Source organism: Scophthalmus maximus, chromosome 11 (genome assembly GCF_022379125.1).
Source record: "Scophthalmus maximus strain ysfricsl-2021 chromosome 11, ASM2237912v1, whole genome shotgun sequence".
Classification (NCBI taxonomy): Eukaryota; Metazoa; Chordata; class Actinopteri; order Pleuronectiformes; family Scophthalmidae; genus Scophthalmus; species Scophthalmus maximus.
In genome coordinates this window covers 24,112,501-24,140,000 of record NC_061525.1, presented here as the reverse complement: position 1 = coordinate 24,140,000, position 27,500 = coordinate 24,112,501, and the positions used below count along the sequence as shown (strand labels likewise).

Here is a 27,500-nt window from a genome sequence, read left to right as displayed (position 1 = left end):
TGAGGGAAGCACACGGGGACACGGAGAAACGCCGCAGCGTCAATCCAACGGCCGCGGTGAGTCCAGCGGCCAATCAGGCTTCTCCGTGGACCCTGGGGCCGGGAGATGTTTTGGGACCAAACACGACAATACAATGTTTCATTTTTTCCCCCCTTTTTTAGATTCCTGAAGCGGTGACTGCATTGAGATTCCACAGGACTCGCTATAGGTGTAACATATACGGGGATAATCCTCCTCAGTCCCCGAGACACAAGGTCAGGCTGAGGGTTTTCTCTGCATATCCTCGCTTTCATCGCCGCTCGTCCTCTGAATATCAATGAGACGAGAGAGCAGAGCAGAGGAGAGGAGAGAGGGAGAAGAGGAGCGTAGGAGGAAGGAAAGGAAACAAGGACGAGTGCAGGAAGAGCAGAAGCCTGAACGTGCAGACGAGGAGAGAACGTGTCCAGGTGTGAACGCGTGTTCACAGAGGGCGTGGACGGACGCCGGAGCAAACGGGGGGAAAAAACTGATGGAGAGACGAGAGGCAACGACGCAACGGCAACTGAAACCTCCTCGGGAGGCACAGGAGGAAATCACTAAAGCCCTTTTCAGAAAAGTGAGTCATTCTCCAGAGTTTGTCGTTTCCACACAAGGAACGCTGCGGGCGATCGATCCGCTGTCACACGTGTTCACGTCAGCAGGGTGAGCCACCGATCCCTCCACGATGTCCAGCGCAACATGTCTGGACCTCTGTGTTGTCACAGAGCGAACGTCTGACCAAAGCTGAATTAACCACACGACTCGACCCGAGGAAGAACGTGAGAAGAAAGATCCATCCATCGTCTACCGCCTTATCCATTGAAGGGTCGCGGGGGCTGGAGCCAATCCCAGCTGACGTTGGGCGAGAGGCGGGGTTCACCCTGGACAGGTCCCAGCCTATCACAGGGCCACATACAGAGACGGACAACCATTCACTCTCACATTCACACCTACGGTCAATTCAGAGTCTCAATGAACATGACCCCATTCTCATGTCTCTGGACTGTGGGAGGAAGATGGAGAACCTGGAGAGAACCCACGCACACACGGGGAGAACATGCAAACTCCTCGTTGGTTGGAGCCGGGAATCGAACCCAGAACCTTCCTGCGGTGAGAAGAAATATTTTTAAACGATTTCACAAGTGACATTTTTCATTCTCAAAGCTTGAGGCGGATTCATCATGTTAACAACAACAACAACAACAACAACAACATGTTTGTCCTGCGTCCGATCAGAAAACAACATGTTGTGGTGTTTCACTTGTGGGTCTCTTCTCCGTCGACACCAGAGAAACAGTCCCAGTGAAAACCGCCTCTGAAAAGACGCGGCGATAATGAATTTCTCTGCTTCGCTGACGTGCCGCTCGTTTCCCACATATTCAAACTGATCGTCCCTGATCTGCATCCGAGCTCGTGACAAACTTCACGTCCGAGTTATTTTACTGGACTGAAGCGTTGCGACGGACGTGGATCTCTTCAGAGCCACTGCAGCAGCTGCACGCGCGTCTCCACAGTCGAGTCCCAGAAGTCCGTGTCATGTCTTTACTGCAGCCGACAGAGTCGCCGAGTCCGAGTCCGAGAGGAAAGCTTCCGATTGGATCGCTGCCTGTGCCGCATGTGTCCTGACTGGAGACCCGACGGGACAAAGTGACATTTTCCACCTCCCTCCCTCCTCCCTCGTTCCTCCCTCCTCCCTCCTTCCTTGCTCCACCTTCCTCGGTCCTCCCTCGTTCCTCCCTCTATCCTTCCCCCCTCTGTCCTTCCTCCTTCCTCCCTCCCTCCTTCCTCTATCCTTCCCCCCTCTGTCCTTCCTCCTTCCTCCCTCCATCCATCCTTCCTCCCTCCCTCCTTCCTTGCTTCCCCTCCCTCCATCCTTCCTCCTCCCTCCCTCCCTCCCTCCATCCTTCTCCCTCCCTCTCCCCCTCCTTCCTTGCTTCCCCTCCCTCCATCCTTCCTCCTCCCTCCCTCCTCCCTCCTCCCTTCCTCCCTCCCTCCCTCCCTCCTTCCTTGCTTCCCCTCCCTCCATCCTTCCTCCTCCCTCCTCCCTCCCTCCCTCCCTCCTCCCTCCTCCCTCCCTCCCTCCATCCTTCCTCCTCCCTCCCTCCCTCCTCCCTCCTCCCTCCTCCCTCCTCCCTCCCTCCCTCCCTCCCTCCTCCCTCCCTCCCTCCCTCCCTCCTCCCTCCCTTCCTCCCTCCTCCCTCCTTCCTCCTCCACCAACTGTATCTCTGTTATCAGCTGAGTCAGAGAATCGCAGCGACCTCTCCCCTCTCCCTCTTTCTTTGTAATTTTTCATTCTCTCTCTCTCCCTTTTCTTTATCTGTCCTCGGAACTCCGAGCCGCATGGTGATTAGAAACGCACACCCACACCCCCACACACACACACACACACACACACACACACACACCCACACACACACACACACACACACACACATTCCAGAAAGACAAAGAGGAGCAGGAGAGAATATTGAAGGAGGGAGAATCAATAGATTCATTTCCTGCTGCTGACAGAAGGTTGATCTCTTCCGTGGACCCATAATCCTTACAGTGTGTGTGTGTGTGTGTGTGTGTGTGTGTGTGTGTGTGTGTGTGAGGAGGAGGTGAAGGGTAAAGCCCTGGGGCAGACTTGAGAAGAGGGAATATTGTAAAACTTAAATAAAATACAACTTCCTTGTCTTCCTCTCTCTCTCTCTCTCTCTCTCCTGAGCGAGCGAGAGAAGAGGGAATGCCGCTCTGGTTCTGGACTTTTCTGCCATCGCAGCACGATGAACTGAAAACCTGAGCGAGTGAGGAAACGGTGATGAAGAAAAGAGAACACAGAGGAGGAAGAGGATGAGAAACCAGAGCAGTGAACTCTCTCTCTCTCTCTCCATCTTTCTTCCTTATCTCCGTCCTCCCTCTGTTTCTGCCTCCTTCCCCGTACCAGAGGTACGTATCACGTAGCTCAGCTTTGGAAAACATGAAACATTCATATGATTTCATAAAAATAAAAATAATTCAACTCCAATCTGTCGATACTAAAAACACCTGAAAACACACGTCACACGACCATTTACTCACGAACACTGGTCATGTGGCGTAAACAGGAAGTCGATTTTTTGCAGAGAATAGAAATTCTGATAAGTCGACCGATACATATATATATATATATATATATATATATATATATATATATATATAAATATATATATATATATATGTATATATATGGAAGGTTTGCAACAATATGGAAAGTAACCAACTGAGCGACCGACAGGGGACACTTTATGGCGGCGCACCGCTGATTCCATTTCCTGTTTCTGTCAGCGTCTGAAAATTCAACGTGAACGCGACGTGTTCTGGAGCGTTTAGTTCAACAAGTATTCAACACGACGTAGAAACATGGAGACTCACACGGAGGTCGGTCCACCTCATGGAACTATATTTAACTCTTATATGAACACATGGACAATATGTTCAACTTCTGTGATTAAGTTCTTCTAAATATTACACACTGGAGCTTTAAGATTGAAGACTTGTGGAGCATCAACACGAGAACATAGAAGCCGCTGAAGGACACTTGTCTTCAATTAACCCTGAAGTTGTTTGCCTGTGGACATCGCCCCCCCCCCCCCCCCCCCCCCCAGCTCTGGTAAAACGATTAGCTTACCCCCCCAACAGTTTTAATTTGCAATGATCCATTTAAACCCCTCTGCACTTGACCGAGAGCTCTGTCCAATCGGAAAGCGAGAGACACGCTCACTCAAGTGGCTTTTTTGCTTTTGGGCTGAAATGAGAATGGCGGCCGTGGACACATTTGCAATACCGCCGTCTGCCAAATTCCTCGTAATAACACTCAATTATGCATCCCCCGATGACGTTGCTAGGTTACCGAGCTGGCCGAGGGGCTGGCGGGACCGTCCAGCGGTTGGCCCGGCACTCAGCCGGCCCGAGACATTTTCTGAAATCCACATCTGGTGATTAGAATGTGCAAATGAAGGAGGACTTCAGGACCAAATGTTCCCTCCAGGGAAGTTTCACTGCTCAGGAAGGATTTGATTATGGGAAACATCCACCTGTATTTATATATATATTTAGTTGAATGAATGAATCTTTCTCCTGTACGTTTTTCTGCACAGTCAAAAGTATTACTTTACATTAATCTCAATGTTCTGCATTGATTTTCCATATCTTTGCAATTACATCTTTTATTTTCCATGTTGCAGTCATTCGCAGGCTCTTCAGTTCTTTTCTTTTTTTTTTCTTCCAGGATGTAATGACCTGATTAAACCTTCATCTTGTCGTCTACTAGCACATTTCTCCGCCTTTGTCTGAGACCGGACGCCAGCCGAGGATCAGAATTTTTCCAGGAGGATCCTTGAACTCTAACACGCTCCTCTTTCGAAACCCCTGCGCTGAGACTACAGAATATTTAGGCTTCTCATTAGCAGTCGTTTCCCTCCACAACTCGTCCGCCGAGCCAATAATCACCAAAAACTTTGTGTGTTGAGATGAATTTTAACTTCAGCAGGGAAACTGATGAAGCTCCAAGTTACCGCTCAGGGTGATTATATCATATTTTTCTAAATATGTTTTGGGAGCGAGAGACTTGAACTGTTGTAGTACTTCAGTTTACTTCTTTGTTGCTCACTGAGCCGTTCAGCTTACAAAAACCTGAAACAGCCATAAAAACCAAGTAAAAACCTGCAGCAGCGTCCGACGAGAGGAGAAGACCTCGATGTTACGAGCACCACGGGGACCATGTGAAAGATCCCACAGTTTTTACACCTCCCCTTTTTTTAACAGTTGTCCCAACAATTTTGCAGAGCTTATACACTAATGCGTTGCTCTTTTACTTTGCTTTATGTTGTGTAGAGTTCATTTCATCATTCCGAAATTTACCAGCTTGGGATCAATAAGGTATCGACCGACCTACCTACCTATTTACCTACATACCTACCCAACTACCTAACTACCTACCCATTTAACTAATTACCTACCTACCTTCCCATTTTCCTATCTATATATCAACCTATCTATCAGTCTATCTATCTATCTATCTATCTATCTATCTATCTATCTATCTACCTATCTATCAGTCTATCTATCAGTCTATCTATCTATCTATCTATCTATCTATCTATCTATCTATCTATCTATCTATCTATCTATCTATCTATCTATCTATCTATCTATATATCTACCTATCTACCTATCTATCTACCTATCTATCTACCTATCTATCTATCTATCTATCTATCTATCTACCTATCTATCTATCTATTTATTTACAAACCAGCTTTGTGAGGTCTGATCTAGGTAAAACACCCAGATCAGTTTGAAATCCTCCACCAGTGTCTCATCACACTCTCATGCTGCAAACCCAGTCGTAATAATATTTGTCTCCATTTTAAATTTGGAGCAGATCAAAAAAGTTCCCAAAGATACCAAATATGCCGAGCTGAGTTTCAGGGAACGTGTCAGACAATGATGCCCAGCACATGAAGAATATTTTCATTTACTGATAAAGCTCCAGACGAGAGCTGGATGAACGACAGAGAAAAGGGAACGTGATGCTGGACTGATTTCTGTATTTCTTTCCCTTTGGACCTGAACTGTGAGTTCACTTACTGTGAAACATCTGAACAGAAAACACGTGGTCTTATGTCCGGGCTGATGAAGAAACGTCCTCTCTCACCTGTATATGAGGATATCGTCTGTGGAGCTGTTGTACTGGATCTGGTACATGCGGACACCGGGGATGTGGTTCTGCGGCGGCCATCGGATCGTGGCAGAGCTGGACGTCACATCCGACACGCTGACCCGCTGCTGGTCCGACCGGGCCTGGCCTCCGCTGACGTTGGACTTGATGGAGGTGGGGATGTCCGAAGGCCCCGGGTCAGGGTCCAGCTTGGGGTCAAAGTGCGGCGACGGGTTGACGACTAACTCGACCGGAGCAGTGGCCTCGCCGGCCGCGTTCGACGCTATGCACGTGAACTTTCCAGAATCCTAGAAATGAAGAAGACGCAACTTTTATCCTTCAGTACATTTACAAGAAACAAAATATCATCACGAGCATCATGTTTTATTCAGTTAATTCTTGCTGGAACATTTTCAATACTTCAAAAATATCACAATATCAGTCAGCTCAGTTTTTTTGTGTAGAAGTGAACTTTTGTATTGGTCCATGTGTCTTCTGGCCATTTGAGATTCCTCTCAGAAGAAGGTTTTTAAAAAAACAAGACTAAGACAAAAATTATGAAATAAAAAAATAAATTTATATAGATAGAATAGATTTTTATATCCAACAACTTTTATCATGAAAAAGAAAATAGCCTTTTTTTGGATAAAAAAACAAACATTGCACCATAAAACTAAAATGAAATCAAATGTTTGGGGTTTTTTAAACTGATTCCCTCAAGGAAAATCAAGTGACTTAAATTAACACGGACCAGAAAATCTTTGAAGAAGTAATTAGTGAAGTTACAATGAAACATTAAAATTCCATTTTGATCAATGAAAATGTGCATCACAGAAATTCTGTAAGGTTGTGGATGGTTCCACATTGACAAATGAAGTAAAATAAATGGATGTTAACATCTCTTGGTGCCAAGCTAACAGCTAACGGTTTCATCTGCAGAGGCTAAAAGCAGCGAACAATAATTCTTAGAAATTAACCAAAAAAATAAAAATAAAATCCAAAATACGACATCAAAGTTTCAGTGTGTAGGATTCAGTGACATCTAGTGGTGGAGTAGCATATAACAACCAACTTAACACCCGTCTCCTCACCCCTCCCTCTCCGAGCATGTCGGAGAATCTGCTGTGGCCTCACAGGTGAAATAAAAACATGGAAGAGTCGGTGTTTGGTTTGTCCTTTCTGGGCTACTGTAGAAACATGGCGGACTTTGTGCAAGAGGAGCCACAACCAACATAGAAATAAAGCTAATGAAAAGACCAGTGGTTTCTTGGTGTCAGGTGATGGAGCGTCCGTACCTTGACGGAGGCCTTGAGGATGTCCAGCGAGCCGTTCTCGTAGCAGACGGTCCGGGACGTGTTTCCGATCAGCTTCCCGTCGGGGCTGACCCAGTGCGTGGAAGGTTCAGGATCCCCGATGGACTTGCAGCGCAGGCTGACCTCCTGACCCTCCATCACAAACATCTTGGAGGTGTGACGAGTGATCATCGGGGGCTCGCAGACAAACTCTTCCTGTTGGCACAGGGAAATACTCGACCGTGTGAGTCGCTGGAGTTTAAGCTTGTGAGGATAAATCATAAAACCTATAGTTTTCACAAGATAAATACATGGAACAGGAAGAAGAAAATCAATAGAAAGACGGAACAAATAAGATACAAGGGACAAAAAAACAAATGAGTTCTTCATCTTATAGCAAAGTCTGCATTTCCTCCGCGTATCGGCTCGGACCGGCCTTCACCGGCGTGTTTCTCCAGACTTTCTGATCGAGTTCAATTGTTTGCACAGGAAGATTAAGTGATCTCAGAGTTTCTCCAGCCTGTGCATTATTCAAAACCCACCCACTGGCACCTAAGCCTGTGTAAAGCCGGCCCCAAAACCCTGCAGGAGTATCACGGCGAGGCCAAGCAGCGCCGGCCGGGGCTTACCAGAGCGTACTCATCATTCCTTCCACTCAAGTGCGTCTCCAAACCTTCTTCTGGCTCCTTCTTGGCTCTTGTTACCAGCGGCGATGATTGCTGACCTGATGACCGGCGGGCCGCGGCTTCAGATGAAAAGAACCTCTCATTGTTAAATTACATCGTGACCCCTCGGCTGCTCCAGCGAAGCTTCAGAGTGAAAGGCTGTGATTGAACCCGGTCTGAGAGTTTTGGAGTCTTAAAGTATGAGAAGATGGGAATTGGGGGGAAAACGGAATATGAATACTCAATTCAAGTCTTCCTATTGATGATCAGAATATCAGATTGGTCCTGATAACTCTTTCAATTCCAACTTTCCCTCCCTTTCCATGAGAAGGTAACATCTTTCCGCTGCACGAAGAGCAGCCAGCGCAGATCCTCCAATAAGCAGCCGAGCGGCTTTTATCGATTTCAAAAAGGAAATTCCCTCGTCGGCCGGTGGCTGGTGTTTGACCCCTGATGGAGGCAGCAGAGGCTTCGCTCGTCCTCTCGGAGCGGTTAACTCTCAGAGAATTAATATGCTCCCACACTTCAGTGACACGGAGGTCTCTGGATCGACCCCTTCACAGGGGTTAATCCTCTTATAGTGATCCTTACAGCGCCGCTCTGAAGGAAGGTCCACGACTGTTACTCCAGGTACATCATCCCCTCTTAATGTGATACCAATTAATCCCGTCGTCATCTCACGGTGCCCCTCCTCAGTCAGCCCCGGAGGAGAAGATCTCTGTGTGACGCCAGGAGTGGAGTCATCCATATATCCTCCACTCTAAAGAAGCGTCTTGAACCGCACCACTTCGTTCTGCTGTTATCTCCTCGAAGTCGTTACAGAAGCAGCTTTCCAGCAGGTGTCTGGATGAGGAGCAGATCTCGACCTTTAGTACCACATCCTCGAACTGCAGCTGGAGCAATAACACACATCGCAGTGGTGTTGCTTCGTGCTCTATTAAAGTCTTTAGAGGCCACTGGGTTAATAACAAGTCAGAGATGGAAACGGTGTTTAAGTTCTAAGTGGATTCATTTGTGAGTGTTGAAACTTAAACAATTAGTTGACTTGGAAATATAATTGGTTATGCGTAGAGCCAGAAATGGAGTGCTACCTGAAAACTTACAGAAGCTTTGTGTATCACATGACGAGGATCATAGAAAAAAGTACAACTTCAAAAGTCAAATAAGGAATTCTCTGGACAAGGATTTAAAAGTTGCTCCAATATTTTTTCAATGTTCAAAATCTACAAAGAAAAAATAATGAACCGTTACGTATGAACGTCTGGAGTAATGTTTTACGCTATGATGATCGCTATTGATTAATGTGTAATGATTTGTTATGTGATTTGCGAAAAGAAAGGACATTTAAAATACAGGGATGACGATTTGTATTTATGTTATTTATATGAAAGGAGCAGGAAAATATTTTTCTTTTTCCTTCTTCCTTTCTGTTTTTTAAAATTGTTTTTGGATTATACTGCAAAGAAAAAAATTCATTATTATGAAGTGAAATTTGCCTCTTGGCCTCATTAGCTGTCTCTTGCTAAATTTGTATTAATGTCCACGTTCCCTGTTAAAGAAACCAATAAAACGATGTGCAGAAAGGTGAAGGCCAAACAAAGAACTACATCCGTTTCAGTTTTGCGTGTTCTGAATGTTTTTGTGGCAGTTCCAGGGTCTGAAATTAGGTGTGTACGACATCACGAAATCAATGTGTCACTTTGACAAACCTCTCTGATGGTCCAGAAGTATTTTCCGGCCAGGTCTTTGGGCGAGGCGCAGGTCTCCAGGTCGTCCTCCCTGGTCAGTCTGCGGAGCCACACCAGCTCGCAGTTACAGTGCAGGGGGTTCCCACCGAAACTCAGCACCAGCGCCGTGAGAGGGGAACCCTTCATCTTGGCGTACACCGGGATCCGCAGGAACAACGGGTCGGGAGGAATCTTCTTCAGCTTGTTGGACGTCATGTCCAGTCTGGTGATGGAGACAGAGTCTTTAACTTTAACATTTTATTCTGAGGCATGAAGCGTAGTGGACAGAGGCGGAACAGACTGGAACATAACGAATCATCAATTAAGTGTTCAAACAATTGAAACACTTTTTTAAAAGCTCGCTTCCCGGGATACATCACATAAATAAAAATTTGAACTTTTGAAAGATATAGCTTTTGTTAAGATGTGTAAGATTTGTCACCTTAACTTGACCCCAACCTCAACCGAACCAGTTCACTCCGCATGCTACCGAGTTTTAAAGTAGTTTTTATCTCTTACTCACCCTGAAAGGTCAGTGCATCAGATTAAAAAAACTAAGGTACCACAGAATTCTTAAATAAAAAATTGAAAAGAAGAGGATCAGGGTGAGAGAAAAAGCTCAGAAGAAAATGTGCACAACGTATAATAAGCAAAGAGCAGAAAAAGTTTTTCGCTGATGACATACTATTATTTGTGTGTAGAAAAGTGGAACCTGTTCCCCCCGAATATCTGTGCCAATATTAAAAGATATAATTTTTGTTTTTAAATTTTGTAAAGATTAGTACATTTGTCACCTTAAACCGAACCAGTTCACTCTGCCGCTTACTCGCCACAAAAGGTCAGTCTCTCATATTTAAAAAACAAAGTACCACAGAATTCTTGACAAAAAAACAAAATCAGAGGAAGGGGACGAGGGGGAGAGAAGAAGCTCAGCAGACAATACAACACAATGCATAATAAGCAAAGAGCAGAAAACATTTTTCGCTGATGACATAATATTATTAGTGTGTAGAAAAGTGGAACCTGTTCACCCCACCAAAAAATTCCTTAATTACAAAATACCCATTAACCTTTATTAAAATATTCCAGGGTGTTTCAGCCACTCGTCGTCTCCGGGAATTCAACAGTAATTTTCTCACCGAAAAACACTCGGAGCCGGTAATAACGCAGTAAATCCAGGTATTCACCGCCGTCAGCAGAAAACTCGCTACCGCCCGTTTTCCTCCCCGGAGTCCATCCAGAAACATTCAACAATGATGACTCAACAAGAAGTTAATAGCTGTGGGAAGATCAGGGAGCTGGTTTTCACTCCACACGTCTCACTACGTTTTTTCACGGGCAGCAGCCACTAATGTGCTGGTCGCGTATACGTGTGTGTGTTAAGTGAACGCTCACCTGTGCGCAGAGTAACACGGGTCCGCTGGTCCACAGGTCTAGTGTCTCCTCGGCAGAAAATAACCCATTAACGCAACGAGTCTTTATCTCGACCTCGCCTGCTTTTCTTTCATTACACGTCGATGTCTTTGGCCGCTGAAGCGTAAATTGAAATTGATCACCGCCGATGGATTTGATGGGTTTGTGCCGGTTCAGCGAGTTGTGCCGCAGACTGCACACGAGCGGCGGAACAACATACAGTAAGAACAATTTGTATCTGACATAAACTACTTTTTAAAAGGCCAAAAAGAGACGAGCTTCGCAATTATGAAACACACACTTACCACAAAACCAAACAGAGGTTCATCACAAGGTCCACTTACTACCAGAGCTTTCAGCTCGTGGCCTGTTCAATCAGTCTAAGATTTTCTGCAGCTTGACGTGAGACTGGACGACGGAGAGGCCAAAGGTCACTGTGATCTGTGTCTCTGCCAATATTAATAATAAGTATAATAATAACTAGACGTTTGTCTTCTGTGGTAACGGGTCGAAGCTCTGAGCTGAAAACGCCCGGACGCCAGCGGGGGCTCCGTCATTTACTTGCCGTCATCTCCTATCGAAGCCCTCGGGCGAGATGCTGAACCGGCGGCTGCTCCGGCGGAGCTGCGGCACCGACCCGGTCACGCTGGGCGTCTCCCCGCTGATGGAGCGCAGAGCTGCTGCCGCCAAACTGGAGTTTAACTGCAAAGTGAACTGAGCCTCTGAAAGCTCAACGTCCCGTCACGGAGGAATTCACTCTGTGATTTCAGTTTAGTCGCATGCTGCCAAAAAATGCTCCCGTTTTCAGATCAATGAAATTATTCATTTTTTTGTAAAAGAAGCAGCTCATCAAACCGTCTGATTTTTCTTGAACAAAACATGATTTGAAACAGTTTATTTTCAAATGCTGACGCTTCCGTCACAACAAAGTCTTCATTTGTACAGATGTTCTCCCGTAGGACAGAAGCTCTGGCGAGGCTTTTTTGTGTCCTTCATCTATTCAGATCTTTTTTCTCGCCCAGTTGAGGATTTTTTAGTTGATGTGCAGATTCAGTTTTATATCACGTATTCATCCACATAACAATTACACCCGTTTATTACAGGACTCTGGAACTGGGAGCTCGTTTTTTCCCGGGATTTTATTGGTCTCCTAAACCCCTGGTGGCGGTACCGGTTCAAAATACCTTGGTATGGTTGATAGAATCTACAGTGGCCCTGAGAGCTCATAGCACTGCGTCACGTGCAAATAGACAAAACACAAGTAAATGAATAAATACATCTTCATCAACTTTGCGCAGCATTTAGAAAACGCGCTGCAAATAGACGGAAGTGTTTCCAGAGGACACTTAAAAGCGTCGCTAACACTTCCTGTCAGGAACAGGTCCACCTCGCTGTTCCTCCTTCAGAGGAGTTTGTTTCTCGTCTGGGGGAAGAGCGTTTTCATCCGTTAATGTGAAAGTGTGGAGAAGCTGTCGGCATTGAATTATCGAGATCTACCTACATTTCGATTCATAGTTAAAAAAAAGAAGCTTTTCCATTAAACCTCCCACATATGCCGATGACGCTGTGGTGTGATCACGTGATCCTCACCGGGCCAGCTTGTGCAGGTTGGAGAAGATCCCCTCGGGGACGCTCTCGATCAGGTTGTGGTCCAGGCTCAGGGTGTTGACGCTGACCAGCAGGGAGATCGTCTCCCACGGGATGTCCACCAGGTTGTTGTAGCTCAGATCCAAGTCCTCCAGGGTCTCCAGGAAGTCCTGGGGAAAAGAGGGAGGGGCCAACGTTAGCACCATGAGGCGGAAGGGAAGGAGTGAGAGAAGCAGGATGTACGAGTCGGTCGTTGGCTGCTGGATGTTGACGCCAATGTCTTTCCCTAAAGACTCAGCGTGAGGCGAGAAGCGCCATGACGGTTGAAGTTAACGGGTAGACGTGGACGCACTGGCGACTGTTTCGTCCCTGCCCCTCAAACAGCCTGAGTCATTCACTGCCTGGACGGGGATCCAGCCACAGACTGAAGCAGAGGAGAGGGTTTTTTTACAAAAGCTGAATGACACGATGATGACAAAAAGACTCGTGTTGTCATATTGTGGCGAAGAAGTTCATTCTGTCAAATGAAGCGACGGGACGATCACAAAAAAAAACAATTAAAATATCTAGAGAAAGTAGTTTTCTTGTAAATCTTAGCTGAGGAGAGAAGGAGGGAAGGAGGAGGACGGAGATGAGGAAAGAAAGGGAGGAAAGGACGGAGGGGACCGAGAGAGAGAGAGAGTTCATGATACAGTGGATGAAAAGCTGAGGGTGAAGTTCAGGCTGGAGGTCAGAGGTCACGTCTTTTCCCTGAGCGGAAGCATCGGAACCTTCGGCAACCCGACTTTTTAACGAAGCGGAGAAAAAGACGTTATCGTTTAACGACGACGAGGAGGAAACTGTTCATTTCAGAGCCGCAGTTATTCATAAAGTTTCAAGCTGAGCGGCGTCATGACGTCTGTTTCCTGAACGCCTCCGTCATGACGTCTGTTTCCTCAACGCCTCCGTCATGACGTCTGTTTCCTCAACGCCTCCGTCATGACGTCTGTTTCCTCAACGCCTCCGTCATGACGTCAGTGGTCCGACACCTCTGGAGTGGCGATGCTCTGACATTGTTAGCGCAGCGCGAGCGTTTGGCAGCAGTCAAAGAGGTTTTTTTCATACTGATTTTGTTCCATGTTCAGTTTTCGGCCATTACACTTAATGAAGCTCTGAACTAAATTCATGCGGCGAAACAAAAAACTCCATTTGCGGCTTCGCAAAGATGAAGACTTCAGCTTGAATCACGAGTCAGCACTGATGAAGGCCTGAGGGTGATGAGACGAACTCGCTAACCAGACCGTGGGTCCAATTTGTCCACATTAAATTCTAATATCAAATCAAATTAACAAAGAAAAAAAAGAAGGAGAGAAAATTTTCCTCCCGCTTCTTTTCATTGCTGCAGTTTCTCCTTTCTTAAAGTACAGACTTTACCACTTATCATGGGTTTATAAGCCTCAACAGTTTAGGAAAAGTTATTTTAGTTTACCTGCTGAAAGTGTTTTTTTCTCCTACGCGCCACACCAGGGACGTTTTACGCAGACGACCTTCAGCGGACATGAAGTAATGGAACGAATGGACGAACACAGTCCCGTCCGCACGCGACGCCTTTCAGACTGTCGTGTTTGCACAGTTTACATTTAGGTAGAATACGTTGTCTAAGACATCCGGCCTCCAAGAGCTTTAAAGAGTTTGTTATCCTATCCTGTAGTTCTACTTGGAGTCACACGTCACAGTATGTGACAGTAAGAGCGACGCTGTTCGTCGGGTGCTTCGGGCTTCAGGGCCACGCTCACCTGAAAGGCCCCCTCCGATATGCCGTGCAGCTGGTTGTTGGCCAGGATGAGGTGCCGCAGGTTGACCAGGCCCTGGAAGTGCGAGTCGTCCAGGGTGGTGAGGCGGTTGGCGTCCAGGTGGAGCGCGTGGAGGTCCTGGAGGTCGGCGAAGGCGTACGGCCGGATCTGACTGATGGTGTTTCTGCTCAGCGTCAGGTGGATCTGCGTCGGGAGGGGGGAAAGATCCACTCCAGAACATTTGACGCTTTTCCCCAAAAATACTACAACAGGGCTTTTTCAGCTCATTTTATATTATATAATATAAAAGCTTGGAGGAAACTCACCAGGCTGGTCATGTTGGCGAAGTCGCGGTGCCTCAGCGTCGTGATGAAGTTGTCCATCAGCCGGAGCTCGGCCGTCTGCCGGTCGATGTTGGGCGGGACGAAGAGCAGGCCCGTCTTGGCGCACAGCACCGTGTAGGACGGCAGCAGGTTCTGGCAGGTGCAGCGCTTCGGGCACAGCATGGAGGAGGCGCCGGAGGGGAGGGAGGACAGGAGGACGGCGAGCAGGAGCAAGGGGAGGAGGAGAGGGCCGAGCGGCGAGGAGGCCGCGTCCATGGCTGCTGTCGGCCTGCAACAGAAGACGACGGGGGAGGAACATCAGAAGGAAGACAAGATGACTTCTGCCGACTTACAGGATTTTGTTGCTTCCGTGAAGACGCCGAGTGACATCATCAGATCATCGCTCTGAGGGACTGTGGGTGCATCAGGAGATTGACAAGACTCCCCCGAACGTTCCAGATCAGCGAGAAGCACCGGGTGTCGTAATAAAAGACAGAACGGACACTGATAAGTCTGGAGGGGTTGTTTCTGCTGAGTGAGATGAAGTGAACGTCAGCAGTGGTCGTGATTATTACCACAGATTATTCTGTGAGCGGCTCCTCATGAGTGTCACGGGGAAACTGACAGGTCAAAAACACATTTCAATTGGTTTTGATTTAATCTCCATAGTCTTGTGGAGCCAAGAAATAAATTCATACGAGGAGAGAAAAAACAACAACACACACACCAAGAATCAGAAACAGGAATGACGTACACGCACACACACACACACACACACACACACACACACACACACACACACACACACACACACACACACACACACACACACACACACACACACACACACACACACACACACACACACACACACACACACACACACACACAGGAGACGCTGCACTGGAATGTCAGCAGCTGATTGAGGAGCACAGAGACTCAGAGACTCATCGGTCGTGTCAATGGGACGAATTGAAAACTGTTACTCATCCAACCAGAGGTCAGAGGTCGGAGGTCACAGCCGCCGCGACACCACGGTGCCCACGTTGGGCTTCAGGCTCATGAATACATTATTACATGTGTTTGCTTTTGTGAAGAGAGGATGAGAGGGGAGAGGAGGAGAGGAGGAGGGGGGCAGAGGAGGAGAGGAAGAGAGGAAGAAATGAAGATGGGAGGAGAGGAAGAGAGGATGAGACGGGGAGAGGAGAGGAAGAGGGGAGGAGGGGGGGGAGGAGGAGAGGAAGAGAGGAGGAAATGAAGATGGGAGGAGAGGAAGAGAGGATGAGAGGGGGAGAGGAGAAGAGGAGGAGAGGAAGAGAGGAGGAGAGGAAGAGGGGAGGAGAGGAAGAGAGGAGGAAATGAAGATGGGAGGAGAGAGGGGAAGAGAGCAGGAGAGGAAGAGAGGAGGAGAGGAAGAGGGGAGGAGAGGAAGAGAGGATGAGAGGGGGAGAGGAGAGGAAGAGGGGAGGAGGGGGGGGAGGAGGAGAGGAAGAGAGGAGGAAATGAAGATGGGAGGAGAGGAAGAGAGGATGAGACGGGGAGAGGAGAGGAAGAGGGGAGGAGAGGAAGAGGGGAGGAGAGAGGAGAGGAAGAGAGGAGGAGAGGAGGAGAGGAGGAGAGGAAGAGGGGAAGAGAGGAAGAGAGGAGGAGAGGAAGAGGGGAGGAGAGGAAGAGGGGAGGAGAGATGATAGGAACAAGGGAGACGAAGAGAGGAAGAGGAGGAGAGGAGGCTCGAGCAGTAGTTACACTTTCCGACCAGTGGGTGGGGATGTTGTGCTACATCTTTAAAGACACACACACACACACACACACACACTGCAGTGAGCTGCAGATAGACAGTCTGCAGACAGAAGGAGACAAAGGGACAGATTCACATGTATATATTCACATTATATATATATAAATATACATATAATCTCCACTGATGAATGAAATGTTCTGTCCTCTTGTTTAAAATTCTTCTTTTCTCTGCCGTAAAAAAAGATGAAAACAACTCCTACTTCATTTAAATAACAACTTATCATGATGAGATAAGATAAATGTCAAGTAAGCCTACAAATAACACACGTTATTGATACAGATCAAGGTTATATTCACTTCTCTTCTTAAATCTTCTAATATAAATGTGACATAATATTCCATCACTGTGATTCTGGAAGAGAAAAAGCTCTTTATAATTTATTCACGTCCCGTCCTCTCGTGTTACGTTTGTAAAAACTTCTCGCCGCCCGGCCTTTTTAATTTTCAACGTGACTCTCACGGTCGTACGCCTCCACATCGTCACATCTTCTTCTTCTTCTCTTTCTCTTCCCGAATTATGGAGTTGAATTGTGGCCAGAGAGTTTTTTTCTTTTTTTGGCAGAACATGATGTCATTATGAAGCTGACCTTTGACCTTTTGGGTATGAGATGTCATCACTTACACACCATTTTTTTGGCTGCAAATGTGAAATAATTACTGCATTAAATCTATCGAATTATGGACACAGACTGTAAATAAAGATGGACGACATGACACATAAAATTGAAGCCAAATCATCCTGATCACCCCCTGGTGTCGGGCTGCAGTACAGGTCATAGGCCCCACCCCCTCCATGTTAGCAGATGGGACATGTAGATGATTCAGTGTCATGTGAGCTCGTTCTTATCACTGATGTTTGTTCACGTGTTCATGTTTCTGATCACTTTGCTTCTAGTTAGTTATTTGATTATATAGAAACGGGACTGAGGCGTCGTGATTGACAGCTGACACTGACTCAGGATTGGTCGAGAGCGTGTGTGTGTGGGATGCGTCTGTCTGCCTGTCTGTCTTCAGCTCACTGCTGATGCTGTGTTGACTGATTAATTTCAAATGGGATTAAAGATCCATAATAACTGACGTGGGCTGCTGCTGCACCGGAGCAGGATTCCTCCACATTAACACAGACTGATTGACGCGGTGACAGACGGCTGCTGGAATCTCACTATGACTCTACTGTACAAGTATTAGCTTCTGCTAACGAGGTCGCTAATCTCCCCTAGGTCCACGAAGTGGCATGGGATGTCAACCTGGATTTACAGAGTTACATACGTGGACGCATGAAATATTAAGATTTTAAAAAGAAAATGGAAAATTGCAGTAAATCAAAAGCAAAATCATTTGAAAATTATCAACAGATCAGGTTATTTAAAGCCCCAGTGTGTCATTTTTGTAATTTTCTGGCGGCATCTGGTGGTAAAGTTGCAAAAAAAACAACCAACTGAGCGACCGACAGGGGACACTTTATGGCGGCGCACTGCTGATTCCATTTCCTGTTTCCGTCAGTGTCTGAAAATTCAACGTGAACGCGACGTATTCTGGAGCGTTTAGTTCAACAACCGTATTCAACACGACGTAGAAACATGGAGACTCACACGGAGGTCGGTCCACCTCATGGAACTATATTTAACTCTTAGATATGAACACAGAGTTATGGACGATATAATCAACTTCTGTGAATAGTTTCTTCTTAATATTACACACTGTAGTTTTAAGCAGTTTGCAGATAATCCACAAAGACGTGACAGACGGACGTTTGAAGTTTCACGTCTGTAGTTTCACAAACTGCTTCATAAAAAGACAAATGTTTAAAAAAAGAGACGAGGTGATGAGAATAAAATCACAAACATAACATGTAAAATTAGATTCAGAGCAGAAAACAACAAACTCACAACGGCAGCAACTAAATAAAAGGAAACCTACGGCTGCAGGTGCAGAGACGATCAAACCAAGATGAATATGCGTGTTTAAAATAAACTAATAAGAGAAGCTCTTCATTAGGGTTTAGTGGGATTTGAACGGTGGTGCAGATATTGAGCCAATAGAAATGAAAAGTCATAATCGGCGAGCACACACGGGGAAGCAGAACTGTAATCTGTGGGTTTCTGGCCCCGGTGCCACCGCCGGGCTTTAATGACGCAGTGAACAGAACCAGTGATTCATCTGAAGCCGGAGTTCCTGCAAAGCAATCTCTCTCCACAGGTAACTGGCATAAACACTCCGCAGTTCTGCAGACTGCAGCCGAGTATCTCTGCTTTCATTTACCCTGGAATGATTTCTGTGAAAGTGTGGGCTGCCAATACAGTGTTTTTTTTCCCCCTTCGGTACATGAATGCACCATTTGTAGAGGAAGTGCGTCCATTTCCATCCATCGTCTGCTCGTCCTTCGAGGGTCGCTGGGGGCTGGAGACAATCCCAGCTGATGTTGTGCGAGAGGCGGGACATCCTGGACCAGCGTATCGCTTTGACAATTTTCTGGAAATGTTACTATTCTTTTACTAACATTTGCAGACATTTGTGTTCTCAGGTAACAGCCTCTCTGGAGGAGTTCTTTCGTCTTCTTCTTCTTTTTCTTCTTCCATGTTTTTATGGTGGTTGGTGACCAGCGTGACAGGTGCATTACCGGACACCTTCTGCTCCGGAGTTTTCCGTTGCCTCTGACAGTGGCAGATATTTGAATGTTGCAGAAAAGCGAAAGAAGAGAGGAACCTACGTTAACGTTATAAAGATGGAGTGACTCCTCATTTTGATGGGTTATAAAAAAGGTTTTCATTCGATCTTCACTTGAGTCTGAAACGACAACGAACACTGACCCGACTGAAGGTAAACGCAGGATTTAAAAGCTTTAGAAGTGTAAAAATTAAAGCAAATACTTGTGATGTTACGTGATGTCCCTCATCTTTAGAATTCAGGCTTGAAGATCACAGGAATCAACCTTTGGTTGGTTTGTTCTTTGGTTGGTTGGTTTGTTCTTTGGTTGGTTGGTTTGTTCTTTGGTTTGTTGGTTTGTTCTTTGGTTGGTTGGTTTGTTCTTTGGTTGGATGGTTGGTTGGTTGGTTGGTTGGTCGGTGTGGTTGGTTGGTTGGTTGGATGGTTGGATGGTTGGTTGGTTGGTCGGTGTGTTTGGTTGGTTGGTTGGATGGTTGGATGGTTGGTTGGTTGGTTTGTTCTTTGGTTGGTTGGTTGGTTGGTTGGATGGAAGGTTGGTTGGTTGGTTGGTTGGTTGGTTGGTTGGTTGGATGGAAGGTTGGTTGGTTGGTTGGATGGAAGGTTGGTTGGTTGGTTGGTTGGTTTGTTTGTTTGGTTGGTTTGGTTGGATGGTTGGTTGGTTGGTTTGTTCTTTGTTTGGTGGGTTGGTTGGTTGGTTTGTTTGTTTGGTTGGTTGGATGGACGGTTGGTTGGTTTGTTTTTTGGTTGGTTGGTTGGTTGGTTGGTTTGTTCTTTGTTTGGTTGGTTGGTTGGTTGGTTGGTTGGTTGGTTGGTTTGGTTGGTTTGTTGGTTGGATGGACGGTTGGTTGGTTTGTTTTTTGGTTCGTTGGTTGGTTGGTTGGTTTGTTCTTTGTTTGGTTGGTTGGTTGGTTGGTTGGTTGGTTTTTTTGTTGGTTGGTTGGTTGGATGGTTGGTTGGTTGGTTGGTTGGTTGGATGGATGGTTGGTTGGTTGGTTGGTTCTTTGTTGGGTTTGTTTGTTGGTTTTGTTTCGTTGATGTTGGTGCAGATTTGGACAAAAGGGTGGATCAAGGAATTTTTTTAATCTCTTTCTTAAACATTGTGAGATGTAATGTTTTGTGGTTTGTTTGTTTCCCACAGAGAATAATTCATGGATCCAGATGAAAACAATCAGACACATTTACTGACTGATTCTATGAGTGTGTGAGATTTGGTGATTGACTAAATCTAAGGACTGTTGGGCCTTGCGATGGCTGCGCTCTCACTACGTATGATGAGGAGGAGGTTACTGGGCCTCACACCAAAAACAAGTTGTTAAAACTATTGTAAATATATATATTATATATAATACATATATAGCACAGTTGAGAGGAGAAACCCATTACTGCGGCTCAACTCGATGAGACTTGTTTTTCTGTACGAGAGAGAAAACGGCCTCGTCAACTAACATCCGTCTCCGTCTTCTGTACGAATGGCGTGTGAATGGATTCAGATCCGCGGCAGCACATCAGTCGACTATAAGTCATGGAGATTGTCATTTATATTTAAATGTCATTTCACTTCCACAGTCGTCGCCGCTACGCTCATTATGAGCCACACTGGGTAGAGCTGACAGCTCCATACCTCAGCTGTGTTCAATATCACTCCACTGCCATTTTTAAAAAGAAACAATGAGAGGAGCTCACGTATTTAAAGGCACTTCCTGTTCCATCCGTCACGTTCTCAGTCGGCGCCGCTCTGCTGTGTTTATCACTGATGCTCAAATTAGTTCATGTTTCATCGGGACAATAAGTGATCACAGCTCCGACCGTCCCACCAGTCGTTTCAATCATCGTTCAGGAGCTGAGTGGGAGCAACCCGGTGTGAGGTTTTGTATGTTTTTTTTTTACCCATGAGGCCTATGGGTTTCTTTAGGTTTTCTAAAATAAAATCATCAACACTGCTCGGGAAATCACCGGCAGCTCTCTGCCCTCGCTGGAAGACGCCGCCTGCCCCCGGGTCAGCGAGGGCCACAAGAATCCACATCCCCTCCGTCAGCTGTTGGACGCTGAGACGGATCACAGGGACCAACAAGGAGTTTTCATCCTCTCTATTAGGGTTGTCACAATAACAAAATTTCAAACTTCGATATGATACTAGTATTAAAAAAAACAATACTCCATTCCAAAGTAAAAAGACCATATAGCCTCAAGCGGCAATTGGAGATTTCAACCCTCTGGTATGTCATGATACGTCATTGGCATCTTGAGTTATTTGCATATATGCTATAGGCCACGCCCACATTGACAAATCAAGATGGCACCTTTAAGATTTTGCTAATGAGCACAAATTTTTGTCACCGGGCACTTGAGTCGAGCACATTGAAGTTGACGTGTGTGAGGGGGCGTGGCCTTTACGAAATTGAATTTTTGCGCCCTAATTACAGCGCCATCATGTGGCTAATTTGGATAATGTGTGTTTTAGAAGCTGACGCTCACAGGAATTTACGCGTAATGTGTGTATTTGTGATCGTATCAGAATCGCTGACTCCACATTTGAAACCATTGCTGTTCAGTGAGTTCTGTGTGAGGACTCTTCTTCTTCGTTAATATTCACATATTCATATTCCTGCCACTGCAGCCAGACTCCATCACTGTCCGCCAGCATGGATTCTGCCTCAAGGGCCACAAAGATCAAAGTCGAACAAAAATCTGCTTCACTTTTCATAAAGATTCGGTTTAATGAGCCTTTGATCAGAAACATTTCAGCTCCGCAGAGAAAGCTCATTGTGTTTGCATCTGTTTGATCACAGGATCGTAGGCAATCAGGGATTTTATCTTACTTTCTGTGTGTGTGTGTGTGTGTGTGTGTGTGAACCTCAGGAGCTCTGACGGTCGATGCTGATTTCTTATTTTTATTTCCGGGGACTTTCCGAGCGAACGTGCAGAACCTGAAGATCTGCTTAAGATCCTGCGAACCAAACGATATTTTGGTAACGATGCATCGTTTAGGCATTTTCAAATGAAACCCCTATAAATTTTTCCTGAATAAATGGTAAAAACACGTCATTAACTATGATTAGAAAATATGAAACACGATGACGGTGCACACAGGGCTCTTGACATTTTTTCTTCCTTGTTCCCGGTAGATTTTTCAGACCATATTTGACATCTGAGCACAAATATAGCCAGATGTTTATTAAGTAAATATTACCATGAAAATTAATCTGACAAGTCATTTTATATAATGTTATTATTCTATAATTATATGCAGCCGATGTATCGTTATCAGAAATCTTGTACTCCCTGATATCGATATATTGTCATCGGCCCTCACATGTCCACATCGGTCAGGCTCTAAATTTATGAAAACACTTTTTTTCTTTTTATCCACTCAAAGTGTTTTACAGCACAGCTGATGTTCACACCATTCTTTTTTGCATAAATGCTTTAAACATTGTTATACACATCTCTCTTTATACGTAGTAACTACTCTTATCGTTTGCATCTTTTTTTCACCCTGATAAAATGTTTGGTTTTAGGGTCTTTCCTCTCTTTAGTTGAGGGTTAAATATAAAGAATGTTATTGTCCATAACTATGTTCATATATGAGTTAAATATAGTTCCATGAGGTGGACCCAACCTCCGTGTGAGTCTCACGTTGAATTTTCAGATGCTACAGGAAACCGGGAATGGAATCTGTGGTGCGCCACCATAAAGTGTCCCCTGTTGGTCGCTCAGTTGGTTGCGGTTTGCAACTTTACCACCAGATGGCGCCAGAAAATTACACAAATGACACACTGGGGCTTTAGGACAGAGGCTCTACAGATATAATTTGTTTGATTGATTGATTGATTGACATTTATCCAGGACTTGACTCGATCGGCATTGCGTCTTGCTCAAGGACACTTTGGCAAGTGGAGGGGACACGACGGGAATCGAACCACCGAACCTCCGATTGGTGGACGACCGGCTGCACCACCTGAGCCACCGCCTGGTCCGGCCACACACGTCTGAGTCTTTATAGACTGTACATCAGGAAAAAAATACCTCTTCATCAATCAATAATCAATAATCCATCGATCTCTCCTCAGTTGAGAAGTCGTAGTGTGTTCGGTCTCTGAGGTGATCAGACAGAAAACAGTGAGGCGTCATATTAACGTCTCCTTATTGAAACAGGTTTTCCTCTCTTTGCTTTTACAGGCCGGGCGTCCGCACACGACTGAATATCAGAGTAGAATTCATATTTCATATCAGCGGTGGTTCAGTATCTGGACCTCCCGCATAGAGATGAGCTTTTTCCCAGCATGCACCGGGACCCCCTGTGGTGACATCATCGCCCCGTTACCCCTGACTCCAGCTCATCCGCTCATAAAATTGCCGCAGCATCACTGCTGCCTCTCACTGTCCCAATCAAACACGGGTTCAGGCTCACACACACACACACACACACACACACACACACACACACACACACACACACACACACACACCACAGGGATCAGCTGTTTGCCTTCTAAACTAACTCCGTTTAAAGGTTCATTTAAAAGATGTCAGTGTCGCTGAGGCGACTCGAGGGGGTTTGTGTGTGTGTGTGTGTGCGTGAATGCGTGTGTGTGTGTGTGTGTGTGTGTGTGAAGACGATCTTCATCAGTCAGATGCTTCATCTCGTCTGTGTCTCAGTGTGACTGAGGCAGGAGCCAGGTCACATGCTCACGTGTGTGTGTGTGTGTGTTTGTACATGTATACTCACACAATCCAATCATGAGCATTTGTTTGTGAAGACTGAATTTAAATAATTCTACAAGTTAAATCTGAGTGCTGCTGCTGTTTACAAAGGTGTGTGTGTGTGTGTGTCCTCATCCATGGAATATGTTAAATTATTCAAAATACACACAAACACACACACGTCTCTCTGTGTGAGACTTGTTCGGGTCACTTATTTTTCTTTCAATAACAAGAAAAGAAAAACAAACCTAATCAGTTAATATTTAATAAAATGGACCAAATGTTCTGGTTGCAATTATTTCAGGCCACTGTCAATCACAGGCCCCCCCCCCCACCCCACCCCCCACCAAACAACTAAACACACAGATATATGAATACATAAAATCATGTACACACACACACACACACACACACACACAGAGCTTATTGCTGTTTCTACAAACACTGGCGCCTGTTTGTTGTTGACAAGAGGATTAGCTCGTCAATAAGAAACAGCAGGAGGAAGAGGAGCAGGAGGAGGAAGGTGGAGGAAGAGGAGGAGGAGGAGGAGAAGAGGAGAAGGAGAAGGAGGGGGAAGGTAGAGGAAGAGGAGGAGGAGGAGGAGGAGGAGGAAGGTGGAGGAAGAGGAGGAGGAGGAAGAGGAGGAGGAGGAGGAGGAGGGGGAAGGTGGAGGAAGAGGAGGAGGAGGAGAAGAGAAGAAGGAGAAGGAGGGGGAAGGTGGAGGAAGAGGAGGAGGAGGAAGAGGAGGAGGAGGAGGAGTGGGAAGGTGGAGGAAGAGGAGGAGGAAGAGGAGGAGGAGGAGGAAGGTGGAGGAAGAGGAAGAGGAGCAGGAGGAGGAAGGTGGAGGAAGAGGAGGAGGAGGAAGAGGAGGAGGAGGAGGAGGGGGAAGGTGGAGGAAGAGGAGGAGGAGGAGGAGGAAGAGGAGGAGGAGGAGGAGGAAGAGGAGGAGGAGGGGGAAGGTGGAGGAAGAGGTGGAGGAAGGTGGAGGAAGAGGAGGAGGAGGAGGAAGAGGAGGAAGAGGAGGAAGAGGGGGAAGGGCGAGGAAGAGGAGGAGGAGGAGGAGGAAGAGGAGGAGGAGGGGGAAGGTGGAGGAAGAGGTGGAGGAAGAGGAGGAAGAGGAGGAGGAGGAGGAGGAAGAGGAGGAGGAGTCATTTTTCTCAAAGGAATTCCAGAGACGTGGTGTCTATGAGGCTCTTGTGACAAACACTTCTGCTACATCCATTTTCCATTTCAGAAATGTGTCCTTCATTATGGAATCTAGCTTCGCAACAATGCACCGTCGATATTTAAGGTAATTCGTCTTATTTGATTTGACAGATGGAGAAAAAACAAGGGCGGCGGCAAAGAAAAAGTATGTTGTTCTCTTGTAGGAGACGGAAACAGCGGCTGGATTATGTTCAGCGGCGACGCATTCTTCGTGAATGAAGCGCTACATTTATTAACGGCAGCGGAGTCGCTGGGGGGAGATGGCTCGGCACATAAAGGCCACGACTGACGAGGGTCCACGTCTCTTTCTGTATCAAATCAGAACAGAAACAGTATATGAACAAAATGAGAAGAACGACATGTAACTTCAGGACATCGCCGGCGACGCCGCAGCCACGGTTCTCCCATCGGGCCCCGCGGGTGCAGCCGGAGGTCAGGGCCTCAGAAGGGTTTGTTGTTCCCAGACAGGCCCGACGCCGCCGGCCCTAATCAGCCCGAGCGACCAGACGGCTCGGGGGCCAAGGGGCCACGCGAGGAGGCGAGGTCGAGGGAAACGTGGGTCTGCGCGGTGCGGCGGAGAGCGCTGATGAGTGGCTTCAGGGCCGCCGCCTGTGTTGCCTCCAGACCTCCAGACAACCACAGGGTGGCGGCGGCGAGCGGTGACTTTTCGCCGGGCGACACAAAGTGTCGCATTTTTCACCAGTGACCTGCGAGCGGCTGCTGCGAAAGCCCATTTTTTTCGGAGCCAGATTTTGTTCCCGACGTGTAAACGTGTCACTCTGAGAGCGGACGACTGCATCAGGACGCAGCACGAGCGCCGTTGCTTCTACACACGAATCTGAGAATGAGTTTTCTTTTGTTTTTAACGGAGAGAACCAGCGGGTTCGCCCTCGGAGAACGTCACCGTTTCCCCCGTCGCAGATGTGACAGGCAGGGACATTTGGAATAGAGGAACTGACATTTGGGCTCAAAGAATTTCGTCTGTGTTTGTTCCGATCCGGTGACTTTCGGTGTCACATTGTCTAAATGCCGTTTCGCTGACTTTCCAGCCCACCGGGGGAGAGGATCATAAGAGAAGCACGGAGCGATAAACACACACACACACACACACACACACACACAGCAGTGTATCACTTTACCCACCTACCCATTTATTTAGTGATGCCAGTGCGAGTGCGAGCTGCCCGGCCTTCACCTCCCACCATCTCACTGGAGTCAGATCCAAGGATCTTTTCTCTTTTTGTTGCTGCATCGGTTTAAAATCAGTTTTCGAGACCTTTGACCCCGCGGAGAACGTTCAGAGAGAAACAATGCGATCGACGGTAACAAGGGAAAAGACAGAGTCCTCCGCTCCACTGAACCCAGATAATCATTTCATGGCGGATTGAGTGAAACCGAGGAGCTCTGAGATCTGATCTGAGAACCCGATGAGAGGTCGCGACGCCATCGGTTGTTTGTGCGGTAGATTCGTAAGAGAGGAACCTGCGCCGACGTCATGAAGATGTGTCGTGTGAAGTTCACTTGAGTCTGCAACGACGACGGACCCTTGTGGTGCGTTCGCACCGAAAGCGACTCAAATTATTTGCGTGAGTAGACAACATACAAAGTCGATCTAGAAGATCTGGTCACTCGAGTCGGGCGAAGACACGGAATTCGCTTCAACTCGGGCAAAATATTTGCGTGACGCGATTTCGTCCGACTTCCTCCGATCATTCTGGTGCCGATCCGGACAAAAGGGGCATATCCTGGAAGTTATGTAACTCTCTTTAACAATTAATAGAAAATATATACTTCAGGCATATTTGAAGGACTGACGCTGCATTCGAGGGTGATCGTTCCATCATGATCTTGAACCTCGGAATTACAGACAGACTCTGAGTCGGACGTTGCCACTGGAGCTAAAGCAAGAACGGCTGATGTTCATCCGCTGTGCCTGGACACGTGAGAAAAAAGGTTGTAGTGAACTGCACGAACTCTGGAGGCAGCGGAACGTGCGACACTGTTGTCCGGACACATCTGGTACGACCCCACGTCACAACATACTGCTTTTCTGGATGAAAGACTGATGAAAGACTTTTTCCTTTTCTTTCGATTCCGGCGGTGGAGCGACAAGAAGGTCGAACCGACTCATCCAGCAATTCACTCAGAAACATACGAATCCGTCAGTTCGTCCGTCCGGATCGTCGCCTCTCCCCCGTCTTTGTGTCCGCCCACTAATAAGTGTCCATCCGTCCTTTCCTCCAGGCTAATTGCCAAGCGTTTCCACTCACCCACATCATATCTCATCATTTATCCATCAGTTCAAACGCCGGTCCGTTTATCCTCCCATCTGCCGCGGAGGTCATTAGTATGGGTCGACGCAGGGAGAGCGCCCGGCGACAGAGGGAGTTTTGTGGAAAGGTTTTTTGTGTTTGTGTGCGAGATGCTTCGGAGAATGAGGAAGGAAGGAAAGAGGTTGGTTGTGTAATGGTCTCAGAGGGTCGACGGTGTTTGTGTTGACCACTCATCAGTATTCTCCACCTCTTCTCTTCTCTCTCAGCTCTTAGTGTCAATAAGCATCTTCTTTCTTATTCTCCTCGTTTCTTCTTCTTCTTCTTCCTCTGCTCCTGTATTCTCGTCATGCCCGCCGCCGCACTTCCTAACCTT

The 27,500-nt window shown here is 46.7% G+C and overlaps 1 protein-coding gene across 3 annotated transcripts in view; it reads right to left on the bottom strand.

Moving 5' to 3' along the window:
* The window catches only part of si:cabz01090165.1 (uncharacterized protein LOC100333421 homolog), a 177,017-nt gene that overhangs the window by 14,451 nt on the left and 135,066 nt on the right, over positions 1–27,500 (bottom strand). For 2 of the 3 annotated variants that reach the window (XM_035621889.2, XM_035621890.2), the window contains exons 1-7: positions 18,540–19,168; positions 14,481–14,766; positions 14,158–14,358; positions 12,386–12,552; positions 9,365–9,605; positions 6,994–7,206; positions 5,696–6,006 (exon numbers count right to left, since the gene is read on the bottom strand). In XM_035621889.2, the coding sequence (XP_035477782.2) occupies positions 5,696–6,006; positions 6,994–7,206; positions 9,365–9,605; positions 12,386–12,552; positions 14,158–14,358; positions 14,481–14,766; positions 18,540–18,646 (1,526 nt within the window). In that variant the 5' untranslated portion in view covers positions 18,647–19,168. Of the gene's footprint in view, positions 1–5,695; positions 6,007–6,993; positions 7,207–9,364; positions 9,606–12,385; positions 12,553–14,157; positions 14,359–14,480; positions 14,767–18,539; positions 19,169–27,500 lie in introns of those variants that run through there. The other variant, XM_035621891.2, reaches the window with a different exon arrangement.